This window comes from Leptonychotes weddellii, chromosome 9 (genome assembly GCF_054177405.1).
Source record: "Leptonychotes weddellii isolate Sample4059 chromosome 9, ASM5417740v2, whole genome shotgun sequence".
NCBI lineage: Eukaryota > Metazoa > Chordata > Mammalia > Carnivora > Phocidae > Leptonychotes > Leptonychotes weddellii.
Window position 1 is genome coordinate 64012986 of NC_138377.1, and position 18121 is coordinate 64031106.

General features: G+C 55.0%; 1 protein-coding gene and 1 long non-coding RNA gene across 6 annotated transcripts in view; both read right to left on the reverse strand.

Moving 5' to 3' along the window:
- Nucleotides 1–2136: 2136 nt before the first annotated feature.
- Nucleotides 2137–11212, reverse strand: NFATC4 (nuclear factor of activated T cells 4). 5 transcript variants are annotated; one of them, XR_004077651.2, is made up of 10 exons: nucleotides 10958–11211; nucleotides 8755–9853; nucleotides 7240–7402; nucleotides 6451–6650; nucleotides 5949–6121; nucleotides 5327–5467; nucleotides 4435–4490; nucleotides 4031–4157; nucleotides 2670–3834; nucleotides 2137–2508 (listed from the first exon to the last, which is right to left on the reverse strand). XR_004077651.2 is itself a non-coding variant. In XM_031034780.2 (10 exons), exons 1-10 carry the CDS (start codon nucleotides 11055–11057, stop codon nucleotides 2441–2443), a joined length of 2709 nt encoding a protein of 902 aa, XP_030890640.1. In that variant the 5' UTR covers nucleotides 11058–11210; the 3' UTR covers nucleotides 2137–2440. The 5 variants fall into 5 exon arrangements, 4 of the variants coding, with proteins under 4 accessions (XP_030890640.1, XP_081686804.1, XP_081686806.1 ...); XM_031034780.2 differs by having other exon boundaries at nucleotides 3253–3834; nucleotides 10958–11210; XM_081830678.1 differs by having other exon boundaries at nucleotides 3253–3834; nucleotides 8755–10197; nucleotides 10958–11195.
- Nucleotides 11213–12108: 896 nt separating this feature from the next.
- The window catches only part of LOC145723464 (uncharacterized), an 8602-nt gene continuing 2589 nt past the window's right edge, over nucleotides 12109–18121 (reverse strand). Inside the window, exons 2-4 of the long non-coding RNA XR_014148544.1 lie at nucleotides 14537–14643; nucleotides 13610–13669; nucleotides 12109–13438 (exon numbers count right to left, since the gene is read on the reverse strand). This is a non-coding gene — a long non-coding RNA (uncharacterized LOC145723464). The remainder of the gene's footprint in view (nucleotides 13439–13609; nucleotides 13670–14536; nucleotides 14644–18121) is intronic.

Sequence of the window (18121 nt, forward strand, 5' to 3'; positions counted from 1 at the left end):
TTCTGGCACCAGCTGAAGATCTGGCCTTCTCCTCTCTCCCTCTCTCTCTCAACTCCAGCCTCAGGGACCTAGATGTCTGTAGGGATCCTGGGAAGAGGCAATGACCCTGGGAGGCTGACCCAAGGCAGGATTCCAATAGGAAGAGAGGTTAAGCCTATAAAGTGTGGGCCCAGAGGGCGGAACAGGCCCTGGCAGAGCAAGTCACAGGGAGGCAGATGTCAGCTCGACCCCAGGAAGACTTTCATGGCAGATCTATTGGATCACTCCCAGCTTAAGGCCTGCCATCTAGAAGGGAAGCTCCCACTATCCTTGGGCAACTCTAAATTCCCTGGCGTGGCTACAAGGCCCCTCAGAATCCAGCCCCTGCTTACTTCTCCAATCCTTCACAGTCCCCCATTTCCAGAACTTAGCCTGCACCCCACTCCCACCAAACAGAACCTCTCGGGCTCCTCCAAGAATGCCAAGCCCTCGACCTATTAGCCTTCTTTGTTTGCCTCTCTCCTCCAGGATTTGGCCCGTTCTGGTAGCTCTGCCTAACCTGCCCGGCCCCTAATTCTGTCATCTTTAAGTTAGTTCCCTCTAACCCTACAGCTGGATGACAGGTTCCTGATCTCTGCTCCTTTTATACCCCATATTAAAATTATTCACTGCCCCCCCCAAGACCTGACATACTATCTGTACAAAAATGATTTACTGGGCGCCTGGGTGGCTCAGCGCCCAACTCTTGATTTTGGCTCAGGTTATGATCTCAGGGTTGTGAGATGGAGCCCCATGTCAGGCTCTGCATTTAGTGGGAGTCTGCTTGAGATTCTCTCTCTCCCTCTCCCTCTGCCCCTCCCCCTGCTCACACTCTAAATAAATAAAATCTTTTTATTTTTAAAGAAATATTTACTGAGTAGAACTGTTCGATTTTTTTTTTTTTTTTAAGAGACTGACTGAGCCAGCCAGGCGCCCTGAGGGTTATCTTTAAAAAAGAAGCCAAAGCCCAGTGAGCTGATCATTTGATGTCAGTTTGGTTCATAAAAATTTGTATTCAGGAAGACAAAGGAAATTCATTTCAGAGCAGCAACCCAGATGGAAGGGGGCGGGGAGAAGGTATCACCCTGGGTTTCCAACCCTCTAATCCAGCTTCCGTCACACCTGCCCCTGAAAAAATAGGTACTTGCCAGGCCTGTCTGGACCCACTGGGCAGAGAGAGGCCCCACCAACCTTAGGTGAGGCTAGTTTCTCAAGTACTAATTCCCTGACTATCTTTTGAGTATGGCCCCCTGCAGCCGGGCCTCACCAACTCGGCCTGGTGGTACTCACTGCCTACCGTGTACCAGGCTCCAAGTGACCAGGGCAGACAAGGTCTGAGTCTCCCCAGCCCACTGGTTGGTCCCGTAGCCTGTCAACTGGGGTAAACCAGGTTTCCAACCCTGGCCTGTCAGTGGTGACATGTGGGTGTCCCTGCAAGATAGGCCAGGAGGTCATACAATGCCCTGAGCCAGGGCAAGTGGTGGTAGAGCTGCTGGGGAGCTGTTTGGTTTCCTAGCCTACCTCTGAAGCACAGATCTTTCCAGAATGTCTTCACAGTCCCCGGAGGTGGGAGAATCCAGTGTAGATGGATCCATGCCAGCCCTCCCTCACCCCCAACCGTATTCCAGGGAGATAAGCCTCGCTGGGGCCTGAGCCCCAGGGGTCAGGATATCTGAAGGGGGCTGGGGGCAGGAGCCCAGAAGTGTGGTTGTTCAACCTGCTAGTTGATTAGCTGTGTAACCTTGGACAAGCTCCTTTTCCCTCTGAGCCTGGGATTCCTCCTTTATAAATGGGGGAAAGGGACTAGACTGGTGTTTCGGGACCTTGACTATGAATCAGAATGATCTGAGCAGCGGCAAGAGAAAGGAACTTGAAAACGCACAAATCCCTGGGCCCCATCCCAAAGCTCCTAAACAATCTGAATTCCCATGGAGGACAGGCCTCCTCCAGCCCTGGCCCCCAACCTCACCCCAGCTGGGGAGGATCTGGAGCCCCTCCAAACCTTCCCCAGCACCCGTCCACTGAGAAACTCTTTGGGATACAACCCCTAGGCCTCCTTGGACCAGGGCTCGAGTAAGCTGCCCCATCTCTCTCTCCAAAGACTTCTGGAGCCTGAAGCACTAGTCAGTGAGCAGTTTATTATCCATCAAGCTGTCCCCAGCCTCCCAGCACCATGGCCTGTACACAACTAGACACAGCCTTCACTCCCGTCTGTCCTCACTCCCGGCCTCGGACCCCACTCCCATCCTAGCCCTCCAAGGCAGCACCAGGCCCAAGGGCCACACCTCAGCTAGGGGCAGGGGAGAGGAGGCAAAAGCTGGAGAAAGAGGAGCTAGATCGGCCCCAAGCTTCTGGAACCAGCACCCCAGGAGGAAGGGAAAGTGGGCAAGGCTGGGGGGAGCTGGGGTTGCCAGGCGATGCTTCAGGCAGGAGGCTCTTCTCCAGGAGGTGCAGGGAAGCCACTCAGGTCTCGGCCAATGATCTCACTCACTGTAAAGGAGGGGCAGTTGAAAGATTGGGCTAGGAACTGGTCCCGTCCTCCAGAGACCCCCAATCCATTCCAGGCAGGCCTCAGTCTAGGATGCCTCTAGGCTCCTCCTCTACTGGCTTCTCTTCCACTGGGCCTCAGTTTCCCCAATATGTCTTGATACCTGGTCCCAATCCAATCTCGCTCAATTCCATCCATGTGGGCTCCCAGGCCCCCATCCCAGCCCTTTCCTGCCGGCTCGGCCTGCAACGTTAGGGCAGTGGCTGTCAGCAGCGCTGCGGGCGGGGGGAGCCAGTGGGAGGAAGGAGACACAAAATACCAAGGCTCCTCGCCACCAACCCTGACCACAGTCACCACGTGGAGGGGAAAGCTGAGGCAAGGGGAAATATGCTCAACTGGGACCTCTGCAAGCCCCTGCCCCTCTCTGAAATACGGTGTCTGAATCCGCAAATTGAGGGAGCTAGGCTGAATGATCTTGAAAGTTCTTCCAGCCCTGAGATTTTGTGATCTGGGGCAGCGAGCAGAGGCAGAAGGGCGGGGGCAGGTACTCCGTGCACGCTTCGGAGCTAAGCTTAACTGGATTCAGGCGGCCCCAGGCACCAAGCGCTTGCCTCCTGAGACCCTCCGACTGGCCCTGAGGGACCGAGGACGCCCCATCTCCGGGAAGCCCAACTCCAGCCCTCAGCAAACATGCAGAGCAAACTCTTGCACACACTCACACTCACAGCCCCCAGTCGCACACCCACCTTCCTCCAGCGTGATACCCTGGATAGGGACACTGTCTCTGAAGCCGCTGACGTAGCCACCCCTGGATTTCTCCTGCTCCGGAGCCCCCTCCCCAGGGCCATAGCTTGGCCCTACCTCATCGTATCCCTCAGCAGGTGGGGGGTGAACACCACTCTGGGGAGGGAAGGGGCCTTCCAGCGGTGGGGATGAAGGCAGTGGAGGCCGAAATGGGGCTGGAGGAGGGAATGGCAGCCCCAAGGGAAATGGGGAGCCCCGTCCTCCGTAGGGGTCACTAGGGAAGGGCCGGGGAAGGAAGGAGACTGGAGATGGGCGGGCACAACCGCTGGCACCCCCAGTCTCAGGAAACATCCGCAGGCCAGGTCTGTAGGACGGCGGGGGCCCCGAATGGGGGTACAGAGGGGGTGTGCCATAGCTGAAGCCTTCTGACAGGTAAGGAGTTTCATAAGCAGGGTCTTCGTGGGGATAGGAGGGGTAAGGGGGCCTGGGTGGTGAGAAGTCCATGTCAGTGCCAAAGGGAGGGCCAGGTGCTGAAGGGAAGCCGCGGAGAGACAAGTCGGGTAAAGGCTCCTCCTTGAAGATCACTAGGTAGGAGGGAAAGCAGGAGGACACACTGGTGAGAGGGCTTGCTGTCTCGCTCCTGCACAGCTTCCAACCTCCTCTCCATCCCCAGGCTTCAGCCATAGCTTGGCCCCTCACCATGAGGGCCCTGCATCCCTCTGCCCCTGCCTCAGCTCTCCATATCCCCACCCCGCCACTGTGGGCTGTCCTAGAGCGTACCAGGCAGGAACTTGAAACTCTGGGTAGGACTGCGCTTCCTCCGCCCATTGGAGACATAAAAGTAGACCTGGACTGGCCGGGACACCCGCTTGTTGCTGTACTCGGGGACAGTCAGGGTCAGCGTCACCTGGGGAAGGGCACAGGATGAGGCAGGGAGCCTTCAGGGACCCAGGCTCAGCCCAGCCCTCCCAAGGAGCCAAGCTCCACCTCCTGGCTTTTTTCATTTGCTTAACAGCAAAGTTCATTCCCTCGAGATGAACCTGCTTCTACGGTAGCCAGGCCGCCTCCTCCAGAAAAGAAAAGGTAGCTTCTGGACTCCGTTCCCATGGGCAAGAGAGAGAGCTGTGAATTTCCTGCCTTCTCCTGCCACCCCCCAGGGGTGGGTGCCCTAGTGACCCTGGTACCTCGTTGCTCTGCAACCGGTTCACTGTGGCCTCCTCCTCCCATTGCAGCTTCCCATCTGTGCAGGAGGAACAGAGAGCTCCAGCCCAGCTCCAGGGCCCCTGCCCCGTGCCCCCTGCCATTTCCCCTCCTGCTAGAGCCAAGGCCAGACTCAGAAGTCCCCTACGGGGCCTGGCTCACAGAGGAGCCCACTGAGTGTTTATTCAATTGGATGGAAGAGGCAGTAAACTGAAACCAAGAGAAATGGCAGGGCCAGCCCAGGAACCAGAGAGAATTCATAATGGAGGCAACTCTTGAACCCCCTCCCCCAACCAGCTCCAAACATTCCCTCCCATGACAGTGCTAGGACGAAGTTCAAGGGTAGGAAAGGGTCCTAGCTTGAAGGAAGACCACGAGACCCCAATCTCAAGATCTAGAACCTCTGAACCTGCTTTGACATGGTCTCAGGGTGCTAAATTTGAGTGTAGGGGCTGGGGCTCTTGATGGGCAGGGTTAGGGGAGGTGGTGGTTTTACCCAGACCCCTCAGTCTCCCCTTCTCCAGCCCTGCAGCTGCCCTGAGGCCCCTCACAGGCTTTGTAATCACAGGCCCATAACTGCTACCAGGCCCATAACTCAGGAGGGTTTCAGGAACTCACCACCCCGAGACCAGGAGTCGCATGCTCCACTGACTGAGCCAGCCAGGGACCTCCCCCCTCTCTAGAGCCTTTGAGATTGCTGTCACGACCACCTCCCCATGGGAAGCAGACAGGACAATGGGAAGGGCAGTCTCTCTGTTCCCTTTTACAGATGAGGAAACAGAGGCTCCACTTGCTAGCTTAGGGACAGCGCCAGAGATCTTTCAGCTGCGCGGTCCAAACTCTTCCTGCCTGCCCCCCGCCCCCGTGGGTGCTCACCAGGGCCCCTCTCGATGAACACCACCTTGGAGTCTGGCAGGAAGTTGGAGCCAGTGAGTACTAGTTCCTCTCCTCCTCTCACGGAACAGGCACTGGGGCTGTACGCCTCTACCTGGGGCAGCTCCTGGGCTGAGCGCTGGGCTGCAGAGCAGGGCAGGAAAGAAGCTGGCTGGGCTGAGTACAAGAGGACAGGACCCTCTGCCCCCACCCTCCTTGGAATAACTGCCGCAGGACCCTGGAGGAGTCCTCCTCAGCAGCAGACACACAAGTAAATCAACAGTATCCCTGGGGTCACACAGACCAGGTAAGGAGCCTGGGCAGAGACAGAGAGATGAACAAGGTCACCAAAGGCCAGAGTTACCCAAACAGGGACACAGAGCCACCCAGGGACAGATGGAGGCCAGGGCCACTCTAGTCCAGCCCAGAGACAGAGTCTGCAGCAGGGATAAATTAGAACATTGCCCCCACCCCCTCCATAAGAGAAATAAGTGCTGAGTCCCTTTCAGGGCTACCTAGGACAGACAGGACACAGGACACGACGCAGAGGAGATGGGAAGTCACACAGACACACAGAGAGGGAGCGGCAGGAGACACAGAGCCGGCGCAGCGCCTCTTTGCTCACAGCACTCAATGGGCACTGATGCTGTCTGCACCGAGGCGACCTTCCCACTGCCCTGGGGCACGTGCACCCGGAACACGAGCCGCACTCGTGTGTTCTTGCGCCCAATGTCTGTCTCCCCCTTCCGCAGCTCGATGTCTGAATTCCGGAGCTTCAGGATTCCAGCACAGTCAATGCTGAAGGCAGAGAATGGAAGGCAAGCCCTCCCAGCTGAAGCCAGAATAGTGATGCTCCCATAAGAGGGAAGCCCCCACCCTTCATCCAAAGCCTTGAATGACTTCGTCTGGGAGCCTTGAGGGTGGGGGTGATTTTCTAATCAAAGGTGGTCTCTCCAAGGTGCTCCCTAACCCCCAAAGTCCTCTTCTAGATCGTGAGAAGCCTGAAACCTGCTCCTAGGGGTGATGTCTAGCTCTTCTGGGAAGAGGAAGAATGGGCCTAGCTTAGACCTCATGGAAAAGTTGGTCCTAAAGCCTGAAGCCTGAGGTGAAGTGAAATGGGGACCTACTTGGCTGCCATGTTGTTCTCAGGAAGCAGGGTCATCTCCAACACTTTGGTACCACTGACAACAGCCTCATAGCTAGCCGTGGCCACCATCTTGCCCGTGATACGGTGCACCTGATAGAAGGCATGAGGCCGCAGGTTCCTTTCATCTGCAGTGCCAATGAACATCTGTAGAGTCAGGGGCTTCTCACTGTAGCCTAGGAGCTGGCAGAGGGAGAGAGAGGCCACCCAGTTGAAATCCCCACTGTCTCATCCTTCATCCATCCCTGGGTTTTCAGTCCACCAGGGGATGAGGATGGTGAAAGATAAAGGATATCCTGGAAGGGATTCCCAGGGGGAATTGGGCACCAGCTGTGGAGAAAACGTGGCCTGGAGTTCACAGTGCTATTCTTGGAATAAGGCCCAAACTGGGCTGGGCAAAGGGGAAAATCTTCCAAGAGAGACTGGCCCAACTCAACAGACAACCTAACTCCCAGTGAACTTTGGCCTCAGCCTAACCCCTCCCCCACATCTGGCACACCACCATTTTCCAGAGTAGACATGAGGCTGGTGTCCCATGGGAAGAATGGAGGGGGGCAGGGTGGAGGGACAGAGAAATAGAAAGTATATCCGGGTCCTTGAAGTGCACCCTTCCTCCCCTAACTCCAGCCCCTCCCCCAGGCTGCCTGCAGGGTCAATGCTGAGAGGGAGTGTGGGAAAGGGCAGTGCCATGGGTCGGCACAGCTGGAGCCCATCTGCAGGGATCTGGGACTGGAGAAGAGAAAGGCTATCAGGCCTGCCCTCTGCCCCTTACCTTGACTACAGGGTGACCACCAGGGGCGGCTTTGACAGCCCCTCGGCTGCCCTCAGTCTCATAGTGGGCCCGGTGGTGGGCTCTAGGCTGCACCTCGATCCTCAGCTCCAGCTGCTCATACTGGCTGGGCAGAGGCCAGTCCAGCGGGGGTAGGGCAGAGGTCCTGGAGAGGAGAGAAGAGCACTGATCATCTGCAGCCTCAGACGCCAGTCGGAGAAGCACTGGGCCCAGCTCCCTGGGATGTGAGGGACGAGGGGGTGTGGGTATGGGAGAAAGGAAATCACAGCAGAAATAAAACAGTCCAAAGGCCCAGAAGCAAGGGGAAATAGGAGACACCCCTCTCAGAGCCCCTTGAGATGAGGGTGTGGAAAATGGCCCCAGGCCTGAGACTCCCTTCTTTCCAGCTCTGAGCACAGGGTTTGGGGTGGCAAGGGTTCATTCACCTGGATACAGAGGTGAACCTAGACCTAATCCTAATCCCCAGACCTGGATGGGAAGAGTCAAGTAAAGGAATACCACTTCAGACCAGAAAAGTCCTCAGAGGTTCACCCCTTTGTTTTTCAAATAAGGAAACTGAGGCCCCAGGGGAGTAGAATATAGCAGGCCAAGCAAGCCAGTGCCTGACAGAAGCCAGGACTGTTTCCAGCACCTTTTCCTCTAGTTGGGGCCGGACAGGTCAGGTCCAGAAAGCTGGGGGTTACAGATGGGCAATTTTCCTGTATTGAGCTCGAAGACATCCTCCAGGTGGTGGCTGGCAATGTCTGGAGACAATTTGGGGAGTCCCAACTAGGGGAGAGGATGCCACTAGCATCTAGTGGATAGAGGCCAGGGATGCTGCTAAGTCATCCTATGGTGCCCACCACAGCCCCATACAACCCTGCCCTACAGGAACCCAGGGGAACAGGCATTAAGGTTTCTTTCCCCAGATGGAGCCAGCTCAATCTGTCATCCCCAGATTTAGGATTATTGAAACGGGCAGGGTTCCTTGAGAGTGAAAGGGGTGGAAGAACTATAAGCCCTGCTTGTTTTAATATGAATTCTTGGACTTGCAAGCTATTTTATTCAAATTAGCAGCTACACTTTTAATCAATGAGTCAGGGCCCTAGAAATTAAGTGAGGGAAGAGAGACTTCCTGCTACCCAGTGCAGGGCTGAAATCCAGCCAGGCTCATGCCCAGCCAGCGCCAGCACAGAGCTGGGGGTGGGGGACACCCTAGAGGCACTCCTTCTTCACCTAAGTGGTTCTCCTGGGGGGTAGGGAGGTTTTTCCTTATTCGTCCACAGGGAGTGACTGTCCTTTTGCAAATTATGTCTGGAGGGGGTGGGGTTTGGGTTTGGTTTGGTTTGATAATTCTCCCCCAAACTGGGTAGATGGCAGCCATCAAGCTGGTCGCAGATTCTCTTTTGAAATGCCAAGGGCAGAGAACCAGGACCTTTCTTCAAACCCATCCCTTGACCTTCCTGCTCCCTCAGTGGGATGGCTGGAGACACAGGTGCGGCTAGGCACACTCCTCACCTGAAGATGGGGCTGTGTCCCCCAATCCGGGCCTTGGACCAAGCCAGTGGGGAAGGCACTGCCAGGTAGTCCATGCCGGCCACCTCCTTCCGAGACCCCCCGGGGGGCGCCGCAGTCTCCTCAGCTCCTGCCTGCAGCTTCCCATTGCACGGGGCAGGCTCCTCAGACCGAGGCAGGGCCACGGCCTGCTCGCTGGAAGTCCGCCGGGTCTTCTGCGGGATGCTCTCTGCCGGTGGGGCTCCCACGTAGTCGAAAGGGCCGGGGGAGCCAGGGTCCCGGGCCAGAGGCAATGGGGGTGGTGGCGGTGGCTCGGGCCCCTCCTCCCCTAGGCTGCCACGGCGGGACAGAGCTGGGGAGGCCGAAGACGGGGTTCCCGAGCTGGAATAACGCCGCTTGCCACATGGAGAGGCGGGCCGTGGGGAGGCTGGGGTGGGCCCAGGAGCGCTGAGGAGTAGCCAGCTATCCTCCGGCCCCCGGCCTCCTCCGGGGCTCGGACCATACAGGTTCCAGGGATCGTCGGGGGTCCACGGCCTAGGGGAGGCCCGGGGCGAGGGCAAGGGGGATCCCAGGCCAAAGCGCGAGGCTGCCTCGTTCAGCTCGGACTCCACCTCGTCACAGGCTGCGTACAGGGCTGCCTCGTCTGAAGCATCCGAGAAGAAGCTCCACGAGGACAGGCTGCTGCTGCCGGGGCTGGGGCTGAAGAAGGGGCCCCCGCCCTGGCCGCCTGTCTCTCGGTAGCCCCCAAAGCCTTCTGGCGGCGGGTAATCCCTGGGGGAGCCGTCCCCCCAGGTATCGGGGTTGTCCTCCAGCGCAGCCGGCGGGTCAGGCGGGGGAGAGATGGAGGTGATGCGGATGCTGGGGCATTCAAGCACACGGCCTCCCCCAGCCCCCCCGGAACCCCCTCCCGGGCCCCCCAGCCTCACTGACCGGGCGGGCTGGCTCTCCCAAGTGCCAGGTGAGGGGGCCGGGCGGGGTGGTGGCGAATGCATGCCAGGCCGAGGGGGTGGAGGCCGGGGAATGCCAATAGGGGCAGCACCATAGGGAGGGGGCTCCCCCAGGGCCAGACGGCAGCATGGCGGGGCGTCCTCTGAGTCCAGTTCTGTCAAAATGGGAAGGGAGGGGGACAGAGAGAGGGATGCCACAGGAGATGGGGACAAAGAGAAGCAGGTAAGATGTCTGGGTCCCTTGAGTGGCCAGCCCTCCGAGTCCTGTATGCCACCCCCTCCTCAGCATAAGGTAGGGGGGGTCCCTGAGGTGCACTTCAGAGCCCCAAAGCAAAGCAAAGTTGGACCTCAGAAGGTGGAGTACACAGATCCAGACGTCCCAGGCCTTTTCCCACTCGGAGAACCTGACACTCCTGAGCCCCTGGCCCTGGGTCCTGGGGTACCAGACGGGGCGGGTCTTAAGGTGAGGGAGGCGACTGGAGAGGGGCTGGAGCTGGGCCTGGAGGCGTGTTTAGGGAGGCGCTGGGCTGGGCTGGGGGCGACTCACACATGAACCCAATTAGCAGCGGTTCCCAAACCCCCAAACGGTGCTGGCAGGAGCCCCAGTTGCCATCGCAACGGTGGCCAAGGGGGGGGCGCCGGGGCTGTGGGGACAAGGGGAGGTGGCTCCTCCTTCGCTCCCCCCATCTGGGGACGGGGGTGCAGCGGAGGGGATGCTGCGTGCCGGGCCCGAGCCCGGCCCCGGGGAGGGGGGCGCGGGCAGCGCGGATTCCGTGAGAGCGGCCGCCGCCGCCCCCGGCTCAGTCCCCGCCATCTGCCTCTCATTGCGGCCGGCGGAGGAGGGGGAGGGGCGCCCTGGCGGGGCCCGAGAGCTCCCCCAGCCCCCGGCGTCGGGTCCGCGGGCCCAGGGTCCGGTCCGCCAGCCGCACGGTCCAGAGACCCCCCCCTCCCCTGGCGGCGCCGGGGGCTCTCGGGGCCGCTCTTCCCGCCCGCCCCCCATCCCAGTGACAGACGGCCCAGCCGAGAGGCGGCGCGCAGCCAACGGCACCCCCACCCCCACCCCAGTCACAACCTAAAAAGGAGAAAGTGGTGCCCGGCCCCCAGCCTCACCTCCGCAGACCCCGGTGCCCTGCGACTCCCCTCCACCTCTGAGCCCCTCATCCTCCACCCCAGGCTCGCTGCCCTAAAATCCCCAGACTCGGGATCCCCGGGCCCTTTCCTTCACTGACTCCAAGACCCCTTCCCAGCCCCGCACTAACCTTCCCCCGACCCCCCCGCGCCCAGCGGGGGGGTCTCCTTCTCCTCCCCGAACACCAGCTTAAATTCCAGCTCCTCATCCTCGCAGCTTGCGGCCCCCATGGAGCCGGCCAGAGCCCCCAGGTCCCGGTCTGGGTGGGAGGGGGGGAGCTCAGGAGGCTGCCGTATCTTCACCCGTGGCTCCCTCCCTCCCCTCCTCTGAGACGCCCCCTCCTCCGCCGCTGCCTCCTCCCTCCGGACGCCCCCTCGTTATTATAGAAACTTTTCCAAACTTTTTTCCCCAAACTTCTTCAAAGCGCCCCCCCCCCAGCCTGTCCCTGATTGGCTGCCCGGGATGCTCCAGCCCCTCCTCCGGGGATGAGATGGGAAAACCACGCGCCCCTCGTTCTCCCCCACCCTCCCTCCCCCTGTCCTCTCTCCAGTCCCTCCCCCCCAAAAAAAAAAAAAAAAAAAAAAGGAACAAAACTGAATTGGAAAAACGGTCCCTCAAGCGTGGTGCGACCTTACTGAAGCTTATTGGCCCGCACTCGTGACAATCATATCCCGCAGGGAGCACTACCACCACACACACCCCCAATTTAGTCTAAGTTCGGGGGCTCCGGGTCCGAGCGCCTTAAAGCGGATACATCCTGGGCCTATAGTGTGGAGAGCCCAGGGAGATCTTAAGTTCTGAAGAGTTGTGCAGCCAGCAACTCTCAAGGAAGGACGCCTCACCTCCCCTTTCCCTCCAAGCCTTGAGGCCCAGCGGCCTCTGGGGTTCAGAGTGGCTACAGGCTGCTCTGAAAAGGAAAAGGTCATCGCTCCCCTGAAGCCGCCTTGCCTGGACTTTCTGGAAGCCCAACCGAGTCAGCCCTCTCAGCCACCGTCTCTCCCCAACCCTCAAAGGTGAAGAACATTTAGGCGTCTTGGGGAACTGTTCAAAGGTCCATAGCCCCTGATTGGGCGGTGATCCAGGCCGGGCTTTACCACTGCCCTATTCCCAGCCACCCAGAGGGGCCATTAATTAGCCCCCACGGGAAGTCGGCTCCCTCCTCCCTAGAACCGTAGTCTGGAATGAATCTCTGATCCGAGAGCATCCCGCTCCGACTAGCTTGAAAAATCCTAGCCAGGTTTTCTAGGAGCCCGGAGCCCGGCGACCTTGTGGGCCCCAGGGTTGGACACCTGTCACCTGGGCGGGGGGAGGAAGGAAGACTCGGACTGGCGTGTCCAGGAAGGGCAGGCATGGTGGGTCCCTGTTGGCGTGAGAGGGAATTAGATAGGAGATTCTTGACTCGGGAGGCGGACCGGGGTGTGGGAGGTACCATTCCCCGCCCCACCATGAGCACCGAAGGTGTACTTCAGACCTCTCTAACAGGCCGCAGCGACCTTTAATCTAAATCCCTCCAGCTCAGGGCTGCGCCCCCTGCGGCGCCCCAGCCCCGCACCTAAAGGGTTAAGCTACGGCCCTCGGGTCAGACGTTTACAAACACTCGGGAGCCGGGCGGGGACCGCGCCCTTTACTCTAATGAGAAACAGGCTCTGCGGGGCAGAGGGGAAGAGGGGAGGGCTGGCCCGGCGGGCCGGAGCTCCGCCGCGGCCGAGGCGGCTCCCCTCCCTTCCCTCCCGTCCTCCCGCTGGCCCGCCCTGGGGACCCCCCCAGCCCCCGGGGACCCCAGTGACGTGCGGAGCTGCTCCGGCTCGGAGCCCAGGACCGCGACGCTGGAGGGGCGGGGATAAGAGGCCAGGCCGGCGGGGAGAGAAGAATGTCCCGGGGCCGAGCGGGGAGGCGGCCTGGTTTGATTTTTTTTTTTTAACCCCCCCCCCCTTTGGTTGGTCTCCTCGGGTTACATTTCCCTTCCAGCTTCATCTCGGAAATAAAGGAAGGAGAGACCCACGGGGAGGGAGAGCGAGGAACACCCTGAGACCCGCGACCAGCCTCCACCTAAGGGGGGGGGGGTGCAAAGGGAGGAGGAAAGCGGAGGCTAGAAGGGCACGGGTAGAGACCCCAGTCCGGCCCCTGATTCCCCACAAGCCGCCCCCACGCCCCCCTCCGCTGTACAAGCAGACGCGCACATTCTTTTCAAATGTCATATTTCCTTTGATCCTGGGCAGCGTTTCTCCATGTGTCTGGCTCAGCAACTGCCCAGCCAGCCACCTCCCCCTCTCACCCCTCCTTTGTATATTTTCCTGGAGAACCCTCCCCTCCTCCAAGCATCTGGAAGGCCCTGAGGGCTGGCGTCGGCGCACATTCCCCTGGCGACTCGGGCCTCGCCTCCCAGTGACTCAATTTCCCCTCTGCGGGTTTCGGGGGCAGGGTGGGGAACAGAGGAGAAGAGTTGAGAGTTGTTGAGCGCAAAAGTGGTACGAACGAGCCTGAAGACCGCTCAGAGTGCCAAGCTTCTCTCCGGGGAAGTGGAGGGGGGTGGCCCCCGGAGTCTGAAAACCCTCCGATCCGTCTGGGCTGCGGCAGAGGGATGGAATTTATGACTTCTGCAATGTCCTGCCTGTGGAAGAGCGGGTATTTGTAGGTTTAGATTGCCCTACACTTCCGCTCCCTGGCGACCACAAAGACCCAGCCGCCCTCCCTTCGGGTCCCAGGTTTCTCGCCCGCCTGCCTTTGTTCTCGCTCCGCTGTCCCCTAGCGGGCAAACCCGAGCACAGCTCGGCTGTCTCACCTTGTGTTGGTGGAGCGTTTTGCCCTCTGCTCTGCACTTTCCCAGGCTTGATTCAGTGACCTTGGAGGGACGATATTGTTTTTGGGTTTTGTTTTTTGTTTTGTTTTGTTTTGTTTTTAATTACACAGATACATTCTCCTTGTAAACGACTCAAGCCATACAAAACTATATAGTAAATCGTGATAGTCCACTATTTTGTATACATTTATTAGCATATATGTACACACACTTGCTCTTTTCAGGAACATGAGACCATTGCTACAAGCATTTTTCTTGACTTGCTTTTTTTTTTTTCTCTGTTAACAAATGGCTTGAAGATCTTTTCCTGTCAGTACATGTGCATCTGAAAATGGTGATAAACATGCCCATCTCTTCAAGGGAGGTTAGTGACACAGCTAGGTCTGTGGGTCCTTTACCAGTGCTAACTCCTTCATCCATGCCACATCTTACATAGGAATCAGTCTTTGCCTGGGCTTCCCCAAAAAGCTGAGCCTGAGACAAGAATGACATGTGGGCAGCTCACTGTGGAAAGCAATCCCGAGAGACAAGCCGGTGGGGAATGGGAAGAGGGAAACAAGGAAGGCAGGCCCAAGGATGTGGTACTGAGCTGGTCGCTGTCTGAGCAACTGGAACATTGTCCCACTGGAACCTTCTGTGAGCCATATAGAATGTGATTCAAGAGACAGAGAGAGGAGTGGCTCAGTCGGTTAAGTGCCTTCGACTCAGGTCATGATCCCGGGATTGAGCCCCACGTAGTCATCGTCGTCAGGCTCCCTGCTCCTTGGGGAGTCTGCTTCTCCCTCTCCTTCTGCCCCTCCCCCTGCTCCTTCTCTCTCGCTCACTCTCTCTCTCAAATAATTTTTTAAAAATCAAAAAAATATGCATAAAAAGAGACATAAAGAGGAATATTTATCCACTCACTCTTACCCCCAGTGGTCAAAAGTTGCCCCTTGAGTGTTAATCCCCTCACTCTTCCACGTTTACACAAGTGTCAAGAATGGCAGATGCCCCACAAGGCTGCAGCAAAGGAGTCCCTGGGCAAAGGCAAAGAAAGGAGCTGTAGTTGGGAGCAGATACTGTCAGGTGACGCCTGCAAGCAGCTGGTTGCCACGGTAACAGCTAGAGTAAGAAGATGGATGGAGAGTATATGAGGCAGCTAGGATGTGTCCTGTACAAGATCATTCATTCATTCAGACAAAAAATATGTATGTTCAGAGGCAGTTCTAGGCATTGGGTACCTATAGCTATAAACCAAGCCCCCAAGAATTGCCAGTTATTATCAAGCTGGAAATATATTTCTTCCATGACATCTCCCTCTTCTTTGCCCCCGTAACTGTAGAAAAGTATCAGTTTTATTCATGCGATATCTATCTACTTCCTTTCTATTCCCTTCATTGCCATCCCAATTTAGACCTTGATTTTTTTCTGACTTAGACTCTCAATAACAGCATCTAACATCAACCTTACACATTTGACAACTGAAGTATATATATCATTTTTAAAGTCCATCTCTTCTGTAACAAAAAATTATTTTCAGTATTAATCATGATATGAAACACAATCATGGCCAGAAGAGAAATATAGAGAGTACAAATTTTCTTTTATTGACCTAATATGCTCATAGTAATGCTAGTACTATATGCCAGTAATGCATATATATAACACACACATATATAGGGGTGTGTGTGTGTGTGTTATAGTACAAGAAAGGAAAAAAGCAATGGGTTAATAATTGTAATTATATACATATACTTTTTATTTTAAATAAAAAGGAAAAACATTTACATATCGGTCTAAGAATAAATTATAACATTATAATTTCTGTTCCAGGTCTTAATTTTTGCAAATTTGTCAATGACTTTGTAAAAATTGATCTTCCCATATAGACAATAGAGCCAGATTTGCTCATCTATCTCACTCAATGGTTGATCAAAGAAAACTTTTTAATAATGTTAAATGTTGGGGCGCCTGGGTGGCTCAGTCGGTTAAGCATCTGCCTTCAGCTCAGGTCATGATCTCAGGGTCCTGGGATCGAGCCAGCTTCTCCCTTTCCCTCTATCCCTCCCCCCTACTTGTGCACTTGTTCTAGCTCAAATAAAAATAAAATCTTTAGGGCGCCTGGGTGGCTCAGTCGGTTAAGCGACTGCCTTCGGCTCAGGTCATGATCCTGGAGTCCCAGGATCGAGTCCTGCATCGGGCTCCCAGCTCGGCGGGGAGCCTGCTTCTCCCTCTGACCCTATCCCCTCTCATGCTGTTTCTCTCTCTCTCTCAAATAAATAAATAAATAAAATCTTTAAAAAAAAATCTTTAAAAAAATTTTTTTTAAATAATTTTAAATGTTTTTGAGATATAACTCATATATCGTAAAACTCATTCTTTGAAAGCATACAACTCAGTAGATTTTAGTATAGTCACAAAATTGTGCAACCTCACCATATATATCTAATTCCGGGACATTTTCATCACCCCAGAACGGGTGATTAGTAGTCATTCTCCATTCTCCCATTCCCCTAACTACTGCAATCCACTAACCAACTTTCTGTCTCCATAGATTTGTCTATTCTGGACATTTCATATAAATATAATATGTCAACTTTTGTGCCTGTCTTCTTTCACTTAGCATAATGTTCTCAAGGTTCATCCATGCCATAGGAATCAGTACGTCATTCTTTTTTATGACTATCAATTTTAATTTTGAAATTTTTCTTTACACAAAGCAACAGATATATAGTTAGAAAAAAACTGTTGCATTGCTTATTATTAAACCCTTTTATTAGTATATAACTTTTCACATGTTTACATCTTATCTCCCAATTAGATAATATATACCTGAAAGGAGCTAGTAAGGTTTGGGTTGATTTGTTACACATTGTTTGCTCAAGCTTGAGGTCCAGTAGCTAGGTGATGAGATCTGGGCCCTTGCACCTGAGCTTGGTGCCATGATGGATTAGACTTGAAGAGTTTTTTTTTTTTTTAAGATTTATCTATTTATTTGACAGAGACACAGCGAGAGAGGGAACACAAGCAGGGGGAGTGGGAGAGGGAGAAACAAGCTTCCTGCCGAGCAGGGAGCCCGACACGGGGCTTGATCCCAGGACCCTGAGATCATGACCTGAGCTGAAGGCAGACGCTTAACCGACTGAGCCACCCAGGCGCCCAAAGATTTTTATTTATTTTTTTGTCAGAGAGAGAGAGAGCACAAGCAGGGGGAGTGGCAGGGAGAGGGAGAAGCAGGCTCCCCGCTGAGCAGGGAGCCCGATGCAGGACTCGATCCCAGAACCCTGAGATCATGACCTGAGCTGAAGGCAGACGCTTAACCGATTGAGCCACCCAGGCGTCCTAGACTTGAAGATTTTAAGGGGAAGGGATGACTATGGGAGGGATGTGAATTGCTATGACTAACAGGCAGACTGTGACAGACTTAATTTTCCGGAGATACATGTGTTTAATCCCATTCAACATACCCTTCTTACAGTGTAACTCCTAGTCCTTCTACCCAGAGATGAGAGGTCTGTGTTCTCCCCCTTGATTCTGACCGGGGGCTGTTAACTGCCTCGACCAATGGCATACAATAACTTTCAAGACTAGGTCATAAAAAGAATACAGGTCTTGTCTGGAACTTGATGGCTCACTCGCGCTCGCGCTCGCGCTCTCTCTCGCTATCAGTACTTGCCATGTTGCCGTTAGCATGGCAGCTCCACAACTATCTGGCTTCCAAGCTCCTTCTATCTTGCTATTCCACCATCCCTAGCATTCCACTTCATGGAAGACCCATAAAGGATCCAGCTCAAAGTCCAGCCATCATGACCATATCTAAACCAGAAGAAAAAAGAAGAGCAGAAGAATACACACCTCTCCGTCCCCGCACCATTTATATTTACTTCCAATTGGCCAGAATTTAGAGTCATATGACCACATATATAGCTGGAAGCGAGGCTGGGAAATGTGTTTATTCCAAGTGGACATACGTCTAGCTAAAAATGTCATGTTCTATTACTAAGGAAAATGGAGAGAAAGACTCCTGGAGCCAATTAGCAGCCTCTGCAAACTAGAGAAATGGGAGTTGGGGATTATCCATAAATTCCAGTTACATACATAGTCTCTTTCCTCTAATACAGGATATTTTCTTGACTTACTACATAATTATCCTCATTATGTATTACACAGAACAAATCAAGTTCATTTTATAGCTAAGAAGAAACAGCTTAATGAGATTTATGGTTTTCCTATTTTAGGGATGCAGTCCATGATGTTGTCTAAAGCAAGAGTCCTCTCTCTGTAACCAGGGACACTATTCTCTCAAGTCTCAGCAAGACCTATGCTTCTCCTGAATTATCATGCAAAAGGCAAAACCATAGAGACATTTAAAATGGCCGATGCTGAGCTTTTGTGGGCTAAGCATTCACAATATACATTATACATTCACAATATACATTATAGACCAATTTGCAATCAATTTGGTTCAATCTAAAATTACGTTCTGTCAGGACTCTTTTTTTTTTTTTTTTTTTT

What these genes read in the sequence shown, in the direction of transcription:
- NFATC4 (XM_031034780.2), bottom strand. Translation starts at nt 11,057, where the DNA reads ATGGGGGCCGCAAGCTGCGAGGATGAGGAGCTGGAATTTAAGCTGGTG. An exon ending in CGCGGGGGGGTCGGGGGAAG is followed by an intron (nt 9,854 to 10,957) that starts GTTAGTGCGGGG and finishes CCATTTTGACAG; the next exon opens with AACTGGACTCAGAGGACGCC. An exon ending in GGGTATCACGCTGGAGGAAG is followed by an intron (nt 2,509 to 3,252) that starts GTGGGTGTGCGA and finishes CCTCCTTTACAG; the next exon opens with TGAGTGAGATCATTGGCCGA.